This window comes from Cavia porcellus, unplaced genomic scaffold (genome assembly GCF_034190915.1).
Source record: "Cavia porcellus strain 051 isolate PalLab524CR breed Dunkin Hartley unplaced genomic scaffold, mCavPor4.1 scaffold_14, whole genome shotgun sequence".
In the NCBI taxonomy this organism is placed as follows: domain Eukaryota; kingdom Metazoa; phylum Chordata; class Mammalia; order Rodentia; family Caviidae; genus Cavia; species Cavia porcellus.
The window spans coordinates 60,368,368-60,382,582 of NW_026947497.1; the positions used below are offsets into that span (position 1 = coordinate 60,368,368).

The window sequence follows — 14,215 nt, forward strand, 5'->3', positions numbered from 1 at the left end:
ACAGATTCCAGCCCAGGACCTGGCGCCCAGAAGTAAGCTGAGCCTGCCCACTCTGGACTGAGCAGCCGGTGCTGTTTGAAGTCCCAAGCTCGGCCAGTTTTAGTCTCAGAAAACTGACACAGCTGTGGAGCAGGAGCCCCAGCCCCAGCCAGAGCACAGACCGCAACCAAGTGCTGGAGAGAAACCTCCAGGGAAGCAAGGGTGTCTACTCCCTCCTGGGAGCCAGGGGGACACTGCATACAATGGCAGCCTTGGCAGGGGCCTCATGAGCTGAGCCCCTGCCTGACTGTGGTGCAAACCCGTCACTATTTCAGAAGGGAAGGAGACCAAGAGATGGAGGGGGGAGTGGGGGAGCATACAAGCAATCATGATGTCACGTGGAGGCGCCAGCTCCTTAGGTGACACGAGCGCTATGTACTATACACACGGATGAATAAAATATGTTTAAATGCTGTCCACATGGGCAGTGGCGCAGCTGGCCGAGGCCTGGCTGAGGACCTGCAGTATGACAGGCAGTTCACAGGCAGATGTCTGGGGCTCCACAGAGGTGTCAGCCAGGCTGTGGGATAACAGGGAACCTGGGGGTCCCTGTGTGGAGAAAAAGTCAAATTCAAGTCCTTTCTCACTGTTTGCAAGATCCACGCCGAGCTCTAAGAGACAAGCTCTGCAGTTAAAGGTTTCAGAAGAGAATCCAGCAGAATCTCAGTGTTACCTGGTGTGTTAAAGGACAGTGTCAGCCTCGAGGATGGCCAAGAGCAACGTGTCACCAGGAAGCAGCACAGTCTGCCCCGCTGTCCTTCATCTGGCTGCCACACACTAGTGAAGCCTGGCCCCGCCTATGGCCAGGGTGCTGCAAGAGCATGACAAAGTTCTTCCTCTGAAACCTGGGCCTTGAGGGCCCTCTGCTGGCACCAGGAGAAAATCCTCTGGGCTGATCTGAGTCCTGATTTGCTTATTCCTAATTAAAGGTGGGAGGGGGCACCGACTATTAGTTCAAAAAACCTTTAGGGCTGGGAGTGGAGTTCTAGCCTTGCACACACGAGGCTGGTATGCACATCCCCCAGAGAAATTAGCTTTGTGCTCTGCATGTGTGAGGTGCACTATACAACACATTTTAAATATATTCATCAGCATATATTAATTTATCCTACTACATTCTAAAACACGAGGCTATTGGACACGTGACTACTCAGTGTTACCCAGGAATAACTGCTAACCTTTGCTAAGGTGAGGCAACGTGGTGTGGATTTTTTCCCCAAGAACACTTAGTGTAGAGCTGCACCTGGCTGAAGATCCAGCAGCCCTTCCATCCCGTTCTGCAGGTCTGTAGGTCTGCAGGTCTGCAGGCTCACAACCCAAACCCAGACTGACCTAGAGTCCATGCAACCCCGTCGAAATTCCCACACTCTGTGTTATAGAGTGATGCGGTCACCTCTAACTACAGGCAAATAAAAGGACCTATAGCCGCCAGGAAGGTCTCAGAGCTGGCACCGTGTCCCTGTGCAGAAAGCTGTCCAGGACACTCATAGCAGCTGTAGTTACGGCCCCATTCCAGAAAGTCCCAAATGCCCATCAAGAGGAGAGCAAAAGACCAATGGGACAGTCATAGAGCAAAGTGCAGCTCAGCAGCATGTGGGGTTGGACACCAAGCACCCAGAATGACCCAAGCAACTCCTAGAATCCCACTGGGCTGGCTCAGTGTCAGAGGGCATCAAAACAGTTAGTGTGTGCAGGCAGAGGCAGCAAGAGGGGTCTGCCAGGCCGGGTGACGGCAAGGTGGTAAAGGAAGAGGGACAGGTGGGCGCGAGTGTCCCGCTGTGCATGGCAACCAGGACATGAGACCTGGAAGCTCATTCCAGTGCAGGCTCGAGGTCCATGCAATTGTGCTTCAGGGGAGAGACAAAAGGACAGAGGGTTTCTAAGACAGACAACAATGGAAGAGTGGTATAGGGATGAAAACTTCCAGGTCAGGAGTTTGTATACAAAGGCTGCTTTAAGTGTAAGCCAAGCAGGCTTTTTTCTTATTTTGTGTTTTTAAATTTTTTATTGGTACATTTTAGGTATACACAATGGTCAGATTTGTCATACGGAATTTTACCTGTACATGATTCCCCTTGATTTTTTTCCCATTCCACGCCCCACCCTTCAACCCCTCTTCCCACTGTGTCAATTTTTTCCTTCTATTCTCTTTTGCAGGTTCTTTCAAAGTTACATGATTTCTTCTCAGCAGACACAGTGGCACATGCCTGTAATCCCAGCTTGCTGGGGTGCTGAGGCAGGAGATTGCTGCAAATTCAAAGCCAGCCTAGGTCCATCGTAGGGTCAAGCCTACTCTGGACAACACAGCTGAGACCTTGTCTCAAAAACACCAGAAAATAATTATTTCTTCTCCAGGAATGTGCTACTGATAAAATTACGTTAAAATTTTAGAACCAAATATTGGTTTTTCTTTTTTTGGTACTGGGGACTGAACCCCTTTTATTCTTTTCTTTTGATATGAGGTCCTGCTAAGTTGCCCAGGATGGACTTGAATGTGTGACCCTCCTGTCTCAGCCTCTTGAGCCACCGATTACAGTGGTGCTCCATCACATCCAGCTCATACCTCATCTAACACCAGCTCATTTCAGTGAATAATTCCAGCGGGCTGGTTCCAGCCACCCATTGTCCTACCATTTGTGGCTGCTTCTGCTGTAAGCAACAGGTGACCTGGTATAGCCAACGCTGTGTGTCTAGCAAAGCCTAAAACATTTACTACCACGCCTTTTACGGGCAGAAGTTGTGCCGGGTGTGGTGGCACAGGCCTGTGAGCCCAGCACTTGAGAGGCTGAGGCAGGATACTCACAGAGTTCAAAGCCAGCCTGCATGATTGCAGTGAGTTTAAGGCCAGTGCAAACTATATAGTAAAACCTTGTCTCAAAAAGCCAAGAAGTTGCCAACTTCAGTATAGTCTGTTTTACTGTAACATCCCTGCAAGGCTCACTATTTATTTTTTGAGACAGAGTCTATGTATTTCAGGTTGGCTTTCAACTCACCATGGAGCCCAAACTGGCCTTGAATTCATAGTGATTTTCCTGCCTCAGCCTCCCTAGTACTGGGATTAAAGGCCTGAGCCACCACACCCTGGCTCTAAAATACCTGGACACAGGCAAATTCAATTCACAAGCAGAAGCCAAGTTCAAAAACAGGACCGTGGGTGCACTTTGCAGTCGAGGACAAATGTCACCTTCAGTCTTGCTTTGCTTTGAGTTTAGCAAAGCAGCTTCATCTAAATTCCACCCAGAAGGGATATACTTCAGTGGCACAGCACCTGCTTGGCAAGTGTGAGGTTGTGAGTTTGATTTCCAAAACCAATAAATAAGTAAATAAATTCCACTGCAACTTTACGTTTTCACAACCCTCTGTCTCTTCCTTTTTGGTCAACTGTCCCGTGGTCTTGGGCACAACCTGCTCAGGTCAGTGGATCAACAGACCTGATTTTCATTGATTACGTTTGTTCCTGGTGGTCTCAGGCTGACTGGGTGTCCATACTACGATGCTCAGTTCCAGGGACTGCTGATCTTTTTTTTTTTTTATTTGTACATGTTTGTGGTACATAGCGATTACAGTCACTGTGGAGAACTGGCACTTGGACATAACAATCTTAACCTTTTATATCGCCTTCCCCTCCTGCAAAGTTTGAAAGTATACATCACACACTTTTCTCCGTTAGATATCACCAACCCTATCCACCAGGCCCAGCAGGAACTGCCTAGGATCCACACAGCAGGGCAGATGATTCGGCTGACATTCAATGGGACACTTTGAGCATCTAGCAGAGGATCCCAAAGCTCCCAAGAGGGAGGGCACAGCGCCCGACCACCTCTGCCACGCACACTCTCCCTGCAAGGCAGCATTGCCCCGTTACTGCACCCCCTAACTATGCGCCATCGCGCGACAACTAAGGTGGCACAAACACTTTTAAGAGAGTCAGAGTTCTGGGAGGCTGCGGCTCGCTGCTGGGATGGGCTTAGACCCCTTTTTCTTTGGGCGCCAATAAATATCTCGTCTGAGAAATGGAGGCTCCAGCTCCAGGGAAAAAACCAGGGACCAGGCGCCGCCGGCCACGTCCCGACCCACGAGCAGCAGCAGCACTGCGGTGGCTCCTAGCCTGGCTCTGCGAAATGCCAGAAATCGTCTGAGACGACCGGACGTCCGACGAGGGCAGCCTGGCACAGAGGCCGAGACCGATCCGGCCGATCAGGATACCATCATAGTCTCTGATGGCACCCTTCATCCCACTGATTGGAAGAGCCAGTGAAGCGCACCGGAAGGGGCGTGGCTGCGCAGCTAAAGGCCCACGAAGCAAAACGGGAGCCTGTGAAACTACAGTGATTGCCTTTCTTTCTTTACTATAATTAGTCTCTATTTTTGTTTATTTAATTGGTACCGGAGATCGAACTCACGATCTCGCGCTTGCTAGGCAGGTGCTCACGCAGCTGAGCTAACTCTCTGGCACGTAATTCCCTTTCTCTCGCTGATTGGAGAAACAAAACGCACGAGAAGGGGCGGTTCTACAGCTAGCCTCGAAAAGAACAGTTAGCTCCTGGAAACGCCCTCTAACTGCCCTTCCTCCCGCTGATTGGAAAAGATGATGGAGCGTATTGGAAGGGGCGTGGCTATGCAACTAGGAGCCGAAGGAACAGAGAGCAAACTCCGTGCGCCATCGTAGTTCCTGGCGACACCCTTAAACTGCCCTTCTTTTCGCTGATTGATCGAGTGGGACGGGCCTTCCAGGAGGCAGAGCGCTCTGTGTGGTCGTCTGGTGGATGACAGCATTTCCGTGGAGAAAATGGCCTTGCCCCAGTAATGGAGCACGGGGGAAACCTGAAGTAGCCCGATGGTGCTTGAGCGGGAGTCTAGAACTGCGATGACACTGCGGAAGGCTTAGCAGTTTGTCCATCCTCGCGACAAGGGTGGAGGGGGCGATAAAAGCGAACGCCTGCAGGAGTTCAGACAGGGTGACGTCACCGTTAATCAGATAATCAAAACCTCTCTAATTGTGTGGACTCCCAAAGTGCATTTAGTGAGCCTCGTGGGGACCTTGTTTTCAGACGCAGCTTATTACTCCGCCCCAACCTGCAAATTCGATTCTCTGATGTATTGCCAGGAAACTCCCAATAGAAAAAAAAAAGCATACATTTGGGAGGAAAAGGACACAGATACTAAGAACAGGGCTTTGAATTTTCACAGGCTCACAGCCCCCGACCTCAGCCACTGCGATTAACAGCCAGGGTAAACAGAAGCGAAACTTTTCACATCCAAACGTCAGTTCTGCCTGTCTTGAATTTTATATAAATAAAATCATACAGGAGCTACACTTCATGTCAGCTCACTTCACTCAGTATTGTAAGATTCGCCCATGTTCCATGTAGCAGTTGGGGACCTGGCCACAGACTGCCACGACTGATTCATTCTCTAATGAGTTTTGGGGAAGTTTAGAATTTGGGGCTGTTATAAAGAAAGCACCAACACTGCTGTTTTGTTCATGTGTTTGCTTTGTAAATCATAAAGCAACATAGCAAGACAGACTAATTCATTCCTACATATTTATTAGGCCCCTTACCAAGCACTGTCAAAGGTTTTATCAGGAGATAAAGGATGGTCAAGGTCCTGACCTCATGAAATTTACTATAATTGGCACAAAACAGCAACTCAAGTGAGTGGAAAAATACTTTGAACAACTGCATTTGCTGAAGGTGGTAGTACATGCTTGTAAACCCAGAGGCAGAATCACCTGTTCAAGACCAACCTGGCAACTTAGCATTTAGTGAGACCCTATTTTGGAATCAAATACAAAGGACTGAACATGTAGCTCAGCACAAAGTCCTTGAGCACACATACACACACACACACACACACATCAAAAAAACCCCATAATTGCAAGTGTAATAACTCAAGGAAAAAACAACTAGTCAAGTGATGGAGATGCTTTTTTTTTTAATTTAATGTGACAAGTGGGTCAATGATGGTGAAATTTCTGGAGCTATCAATGATAACCAACAGCCCACTACCACACTCATTCCATAGGTTTGCAACCACTGAACCAGGTTGTTTTAGAAAAATAATTTGGAAAAAACCAGGGGTTGGCACTGCCATACAATGTGTATGAAAAAAGGCAAGGCAGACACCATGTACAAAGACCACACAGCAGAAGAAAGCTTAGCCCATCTGAGAGCAGTACAACTGAAACAGTAGCAGGGAAGAGATGCCCTAGGGGTGTTTGGATAGGAGGATAATGGTATGACAAAAAGTCAGAGTAAGAAGTTTAGGTTTTATTCTGACGTCTGTGAAGAGCAATATAAATGCTTCAATCTGATGTAATGTGGTATGACTGACTCTTGTAGAAGATCCTTCTCTAGCTGGCCATGGCAGTGCACACCTGTAATCTCAGCACTCTGGAGCCTGAGGCAGGAGGATCTCAAGTTAGTCTGGCTACATAATGAGTTCAAGGTCAGCCTGGACAACATAGTGAGAACCTCTCTCAAAATACATGCAATACATATATACATACATGCATAAAGACAAAAGATCCGTCTCACTGCTGAACAGAGAATAAAGACAGATAGTCACTTAGGCTGCTAGCATAGTCCCAGGGAGATGTGCAGCCACAAAATTCAGAGGAAAAGCTTGAAACATTTAGAATTGGCAGCTTAAAGATCACACCTTAATCAAATGATGAGAAGTTAGGGACCACCTGGAACATGTGTTCTGACGTGATGCACAGAAGCACAGCATTTCTATCAAATGTATGATCTGACTCTAATCATAAGAAAACTCCAAAATACCCATATAGATACAACCCACGAAAGCTGGCCTGTTCTCTTAAAACCAGTATGAAAGGCTTAGTGTTACAGATTTAAAAAAGAGACCTGAGAACTAAATTCAATTTTAGCTGGACGTGGAGGTGTAAACCAATAATCCCAGCACTCTGGAGACTGAGGCAGGAAGATTGCTAAGAATTTGAGGCTATCCTGGGCTACATAGTGAGTTTAAGGCTAGCCCGAATTACAGAGAAACCTGTCTCAAAGAAAAAGAAAGAAAGAAAGAAAGAAAGAAAGAAAGAAAGAGAAAGAAAGAAATGTCCAATTTGTAATTCTCCATTAGATGATAGACAAGGAAAAATGTTCCTTCCAAGTTTGTTCCAAAGGACCTAAGTGAAACAGATGTAATGGTGCACACCTGTAATCCCAGCATTCCAGAGGCTGAGGAAGGGAGGCTCACAGAGAGCTCAAAGCCAGCCTGGGCTACATGGTGAATTGGCCAGCCTGAGCAACATGGCAAGACTCCATCCCAGAAAAATAAATAAAAGTCCAAAGTGAGGCAACTGAAGCAAATAAAGGCTGTGTATTAGACAATATTATGTAATTTCCCAATTTTAGTAATTGTAGACGATGTAACAGAATACCTTGTTTAGAGACATTTAAGAGGTATAGATAAAAGGACATCATGTTTGCTATTTCCTCTCAAATGGTTAGAATACAATGACAAAGCAAACGCAAAATGTTAGTATGTGGGGCACATAGAAAGGCTTATGAGAATTATTTGTACTATTTGGCAACAAATGTGTGAAATACTTTAAAAAGTCAACGAAGTTATTGCGATCGCATAGACGGAGTGAGGAGCCAAAAAAAAAAAAAAAGTAATGACTAACATCCGGAGTGCTGGAAGACAAGAATATTTAAAAAAGCAGTCTAAGGAGATGGGCAGTTCCATGAGAAGGCAAAGCCCTCCTCGTCCTGACCCTAGATTCTCAGAGCCGCCTCTCCTGAGACTCCCTTGTCCTCATTCCAGGTGCCCATCAAGCTACATGTGCCCAGGGAAGAACCCCAGTCTGGCCGGAACAGCCATATTTCCTACGGAGCCGGCGGGAGCCACGCACGCCCGCTACGCACGCACGCTCGGCCAATCAGCGCATACGCTGGGACAGTGCCGCGAGGGCGGGGCCATTACTACACATGCGCACGGCCGCGCAGGCCTCTTTCCTTCCCTCTCGCCGCGCGCCGCCGACATGGTGAGTCTCGCCGCCCGTGGCTCCGATGCCCGCGCTCATGCAGCTTGGCCTTCCTCTAGGCGGTGAAACTAGGGCGCACAGTGGCGCCTGCAGGCTCCTAGCAGCGCGTGGGGAGACCCCGGGCCGTCTCGGAGTGCTGCAGCGGTGGCGTGGAGGCCGGCGCCCGGGATCCGCGTGCGCGCCGGCGGCTGAGTGCCGACCGACCTGCAGGGCGGCGGGGAATGACATGCTGTGCGGCCCTGATCCTGGAGCTTGGGCTTGGCCCCGTCGTTCCCCGGAATGAGCTATGTTGCCTACGAGCTGCGGAATCTTGCAGAGGATCACAGAATGCTGTTTGAATATAAGCCTCTGTTCTCTCCCGCGTAGGTGTTCAGGCGCTTCGTGGAGGTCGGCCGAGTGGCGTACGTCTCCTTTGGACCTCACGCCGGAAAGCTGGTCGCAATAGTCGATGTCATCGATCAGAACAGGGTACTTTTGGGATCTAGATCGCTGCTCCGTACCCGTTGTGGCGGTGGCTGGGACCTATTCCGCGTAAATAGATAATGGTTCCTGTGAGGCGGCTTAGGGTGTTGGCCTTACTACCATCGAAGAGGAAGAAAGTAGGGATCTTAAACACAAACTGTAGCCAGCTGTGACGGATGGACTAGTGCTTGGGTCTTTAACCAGGTGTGGGTTAGATGCTGGTGGGTTCAAATGAGTTAACGCTTAAAACGAGTTTAGAGAATTATCCAGGCACACAGAAAGTAATTTGTGTGCGCGGTTGTGTGCCAGTGCTGAAATAGTCCTGTGAGTTTGATGGTCCAGAAAGGTGACACAGACAATATGAAATAATGTTTTCCTTACTATGAGGTGTTGGACTGAACAATCCTTGGGCTCTGTCCTAGGCACTGGTGGATGGACCCTGCACTCGGGTGAGGCGGCAGGCCATGCCTTTCAAGTGCATGCAGCTCACCGACTTTATTCTCAAGTTCCCACACAGGTAAGCATCCAGTGGCGCCTTGCCACTGTACTAGTAAATGTTCTAGCTTACTTTAAGTCTTCTCGTTGTGTTTTTATGTTGAAAATGTAGTAAACAGAAGTCTGAGCAGTTGGAGTAAAGGAATTTACATTATAAAGCAAAGAGGCATTCTCAGTATGGGATACACACCTATAATCCCAGGATTTGGTTCGAGGCAGGATTGCCAGAGTTCAAGGCCAACCTGGACTGCTAGGGAGACTCTGTTTCAAAAAAAAGTACATAGATATCATTTGTGTTTGGAATGTACTGTGGTCACTTCTCCACCGGGGACATTCTGGGTTTAGCTTTATTCAAGCTTAGAATTCTATTTCTTTGTCGACCCTTATTTGACTGGAGGGGTCTTTTTGAGACAGGGTCAGACTGGCCTTGCACTCACTGTGTAGTCCAGAAAGATAATCTTGTTTCAGTCTCCCCAGCTGCTGGATTACAGGCATGGGCTACCATCCTTAGCTTTTTTGATACTTACATATGAAGTTTTTAAGAAATTTGGGCTAGGGCTGGGGATTTAGCTCAGCCGCATAAGCGCCTGCCTGGCAAATGTGAGGTCATGAGTTAAAGTTAATCCCTGCTACCAAAAAAAAAAAAAAAAAAGAAAAGAAATTTGGGCTCATTATGAGGCAGTCACATTCAGTTTAGAACAAAAATGCCAGTTATATTCTCTTTCAGTGCCTACTATTGTTAGATGAATTTAGAGTATCTTGTCAGTTATAAAATAATCTAATTATGCTTCTGCTTATGAACAGGGAGTTGAGGCCAAGAGCAGTTCTTTCTCTCATAGGAAATAAAATTCTATGATGTGTTATTGTACTGTTAATATTGACCCACAACAACAGTTGGTTATAGTGGGACATAAAACAAGGTGGTTATGAGTAAAGAGATCTACGTTGTATAATTTAGCTGTCTGTGTGTGCCCAGAAGATAGTTATATTCTCTGTTTTAGGTCACCTCTTCCCATCTAACACAACTCGCTCAACAAAAATACCCAGTGGGCGGAAACCTGCAGTGTGCTGAGCATCCCTGGCTGTTGGTGCACACTGTGGATGTTCCACCACTGCCAGTGGAAATTCCACTCGGCTGAACAGATGTGTCCCTGCCATGGCTGCACTTTGTTTGAAGGACACTTCGGGGTGCTCTTGCCTAATGGTTTTTGATCTTGAGTGGTAGAGGTACACACTGGTTGCTTGGCCATAAATTAAACCTAAGGATTGACTTTGTATTGCTGCTTATTAAAAGGAAATCATCTACTACCCATCCACTACCCTAACTGGTATTTGTGTAGTGAGATGGTTTTGTTGAACCCTTACGTGCCTAGTGCCAAATTCTTGTTCCTTGAATTTTTCTAGGTAACATGTGAGTTTCATGCAAAAATTCAAAATATTTCTTTGGCATAAATGGGTTGTCTGTAACATGGATGGAAGAAAGGTGGACTGAATTGCAGTTTTGTTTACATTTGTACAAATGGTGATACATGTTTGTGATTGCAACTCTGAGGAGACTGCGACAGGAAGATTACTGTGAGCTCAAGACCTGTTTAAATTCAATAGGGACCCCCCCAAAATTTTTTTTACCCTTGAAATCATAGTGGCTTTGTGAGTGCTGTTCAGTAGGTAAAAGACATATTGCTGGGTGATCTGTGTGCTCTGTAGACAACTAAAAGAGGGATATAGCAAGAAACGTGCTAGATTCTGTGTAATTTCTGTGCTGGATGCTTAATCTGTGGTCTTGGACTTTTCTAGTGCCCGCCAGAAGTATGTCCGACAGGCCTGGGAGAAGGCGGACATCAACACAAAATGGGCAGCCACCAGATGGGCCAAGAAGATCGAAGCCCGAGAGAGAGTAATGTCTTAGGGTCCTGGAATTCTGACTAATTTAAGGGGTTGAGAGGGTGACTAGAGAAAGACAATTACGTCTTCTTCCTTTTAACAGAAAGCCAAGATGACAGATTTTGATCGTTACAAAGTCATGAAAGCAAAGAAAATGGTAAGTTTTTACTTGCTTGTTTTTTATTTTGCTTTGGGGGAGGGGGGGTTCCAGGGAAAGTAATGTTTTTAAGTCATAGTGTATGACCTTACTTCAGAATAGGACAGCACTAGCCAAATTCTGGGGAAATTGTCCTCATGTGCTGTATTTCACAGCAACCTTGAGGAATTACTACCTTTATTCAGACTTACTTGGAGGAATGATTAATGCCCTTTTTAAGATACTCGCAAAGATAAGTGCTGTGCTGATCTAGTGAGTGCTTCCCCTGACATTTTTCAGAGGAACAGGATAATCAAGAATGAAGTGAAGAAGCTGCAGAGGGCTGCTATCATAAAGGCTTCTCCCAAGAAGGCGTCTGTTGCGAAGGCTGCAGTTGCGGCTGCTGCTGCTGCGGCTGCTGCTGCTGCTGCTAAAGCTAAGGCTCCAGCCAAGAAGCCAGCGGCTGCTGCTGCTGGCAAGAAGGCATCAGGCCAGAAGGCAGCCGGGGAGGACAAAGCCAAGGCCAAGGTCTCTGCAGGGGAGAAGGCTGTGCCTCCCCCCAAGGCACAGAAAGGTCAGAAGGCTCCAGCCCAGAAGGCGCCAGCTCCCAAGGCATCCGGCAAGAAAGCATGAGGTCCTTAAAAGAGAATAAAGGTTCTTTTTGACACATTGGCAAATTTGTTAAGTCGATTTCGAGCTTGATTCGATGGGATTGTGGATGTCATCAGAGGAGCCTTAAATTTCCGCTGAGGAGGCAGTGTCCCCAGGAATTGTATCCACAGCAGAGCAACATTTTCCCCTTGTAGAGATTATATCGGGGTTGGGCCTTGTCCATCCCATAGGAAAACTTCCTACCTCTTTCAGGTTTTTGGTTTTTTGGCTCTTTGTATGCGTGGTATGTGCCTGACTGTCACAAGTTCTTTTTTGGGAGAATTGTTCAAGTCTCTTTCTTTGTGGGCTGGCAAAATGAGTCTCTGACAGCAACGCTGTGGAAGTTTGTCTGCCAGAGACTTAACTGCAGTCCAGTGTTGCCTTCAATTTGGAATCCCTCTGCCTCCACTTCCAGAGTGCTGCGATTAGATTCCGGTAATTTGAACAGTAGGAAAACCTCAGTGCTCTTAAGAATATAGGACATCTGCCATGTGTGGTGGTGCATTCCTATAATCCCAGCACTTGGGAAGCTGAGGCAGGAGGATCATTACAACTTCAAGATCAGCCTGGGCTACAAAGTGAGCCCCCTGCCAGCCTAAATTGCATAGTTGAGACCCTGTCTCAAAAAGACAAAAAATTTCAGGACATTTTAGAAATCTAGGAATGTGTGAAATGTGATTTTCTGATCAAAAGCTGTCTTCCTGGCACTAATCCCAGCATCTGGGAGGCTGAAGCAGAAGAGTGACATGGATTTAGCAAGACCCTGTTGCACAAGTGGGTTGGGAATGTGGCTCAGTGCAAAGTCATGGTCCAGTTCTAGGTGCCACTAGAAGAAAGCACCAGCTTCAGCATCATTGAGGTAGAGGGCACCCAGGCAGCCTCCTGGCTCTGCCCTCAGCCAGCTTGGGCCTGTCCTTCCTGCACCCCACTGTGTAGCTCTTAAGTTGGCATCCCTGATGATTGCCTGGGCGTGGCTTCACATCCTCCAGACTCAGGTGGGCACTGTGGCTGTGACTGGGATCAAGTAAGGAGCCCACGGTGCTTTGGTTGAGAGCAGAGGAAGAGAGGAATCAGGATATGATACAGAAAGCAGGACTGTAAAGAGCAACCCATGTGGCTCGAGGTTCTGGGGTTGAAGGATGGCCAGAGGATGAGAAAATGGAAGACAAACCTGGGGTCAAGTAGAGCCTGCCCTTCTGATGGGAGGAAAGGAACTACCCCTCACTGCAATTTTGGCAACTTGCTGTCATGTGACACCATTGTCCTAGCAACCTGCTGTTGGCATGGTTTTGGGGCGATGTGTTCTCTTGGCTGAAGCAGTAGCTTCTCGTGGCTTTCCGACCCTGAGCACTGTTCTTGGAGTGACCAGCCCTGCACATGTGGTAATGTGTAGAATGGTTCAGGAGAAGCAGCTAACTGAAGGAAGCTTGGACATCCTGATAGGGTGGCACATGCCTGTAATCGCAGCACTCAGATTGGAGGCTGAGGCAGGAGGATGACATGTTTGAGGTCAGTCTGGGCTACATGGGAGACTGCAAAGTGGGTCCAGAAAGGCAGATGGGTGAGCTGAAGAAGAGACGGGATATAGCTCAATAAATGGTAGAGTGCTTGCTTGGCACTTGTGAAACTCAGATCCTTTCTGTTCCCAGCACTGCAAAAGCGGAGGGGGGCGGGGTTTGGAAAAGTGCACATAGCTCTCGCCCCTGGAGGCCATCGCCTACATGGGGTGTCCATGGGACAGGTGGGCCACTGTGCTGGGCTGACCTGGAAAGCAGGTGCAGCTCCCAGAGCCCCTGTCTCTGCAGCTTTGCTGCCAGTGGTCCCGCTGGGTGAGATGATGTTCATCTGCTGGACTTAAACTGAGGGACCCCCAACTCCAGCAGGTAGCTGGATTTTTTTTTTTTTGTCTTATCGGTACCAGGGATCGAACTCACGACTGCCTGCTTGCAAGGCAGTTGCTTATGCCGCTGAGCTAAATCCCCAGCCCCTAGGTAGCTGGGTTTTTAAAATTAGCTGAGGCCAGCTGAGACAAGATTGCCACAGGTACAAGGCCAGCCTGGGCTACATAGTTCAAAGCCAGTTGGAAATATATAGCGAGACCCTGTGTCAAAAAGAAACCACCTGCCTCCTAAATTCAGATCACCTCAAATACATCTACTCGGTGGATGACTTTGGCAGAAATGAAAACACTCTTTGGTCACTTGTACTTGTGGCTGTATGCAGGGAAAGAGCTGTGCGTGCCCTCCCCTCTCCCCCTCCTCCCCTCCTCTCCTGTTCCCTTCCCCTGTGGGTACCCGTGTGGAAGCAGGCATAGGACTTGCATCTCTATCCCACGTGCCCTGTGACCTGTTTGGGGAAGCTGTCCTTCCCCGTGGGTTGGTCTTCGGCCCCATGTTATTAGCCAGAGTTCTCCAGAGAAAGTGATGGGACAATTGGGCTGTGTGCAGATGGGAGATGATGCATGACAGATGGGTGGAGGGGAAGAATGGACAAGTGCACTGGTGCCAACAGGAGAGTTGCCCAGTCTGTGAGCTCGG

General features: G+C 48.0%; 1 protein-coding gene across 1 annotated transcript; it reads left to right on the forward strand.

The window, feature by feature from the left end:
• Positions 1-7,831: 7,831 nt before the first annotated feature.
• Positions 7,832-11,704, forward strand: Rpl14 (ribosomal protein L14). The gene is made up of 6 exons (XM_003476998.5): positions 7,832-8,050; positions 8,417-8,518; positions 8,935-9,029; positions 10,805-10,904; positions 10,995-11,048; positions 11,328-11,704. The coding sequence occupies exons 1-6, from the start codon at positions 7,847-7,849 to the stop codon at positions 11,658-11,660; spliced, it is 888 nt and encodes a 295-aa protein (XP_003477046.2). The 5' UTR covers positions 7,832-7,846; the 3' UTR covers positions 11,661-11,704.
• The last annotated feature ends 2,511 nt before the right edge of the window (positions 11,705-14,215 follow it).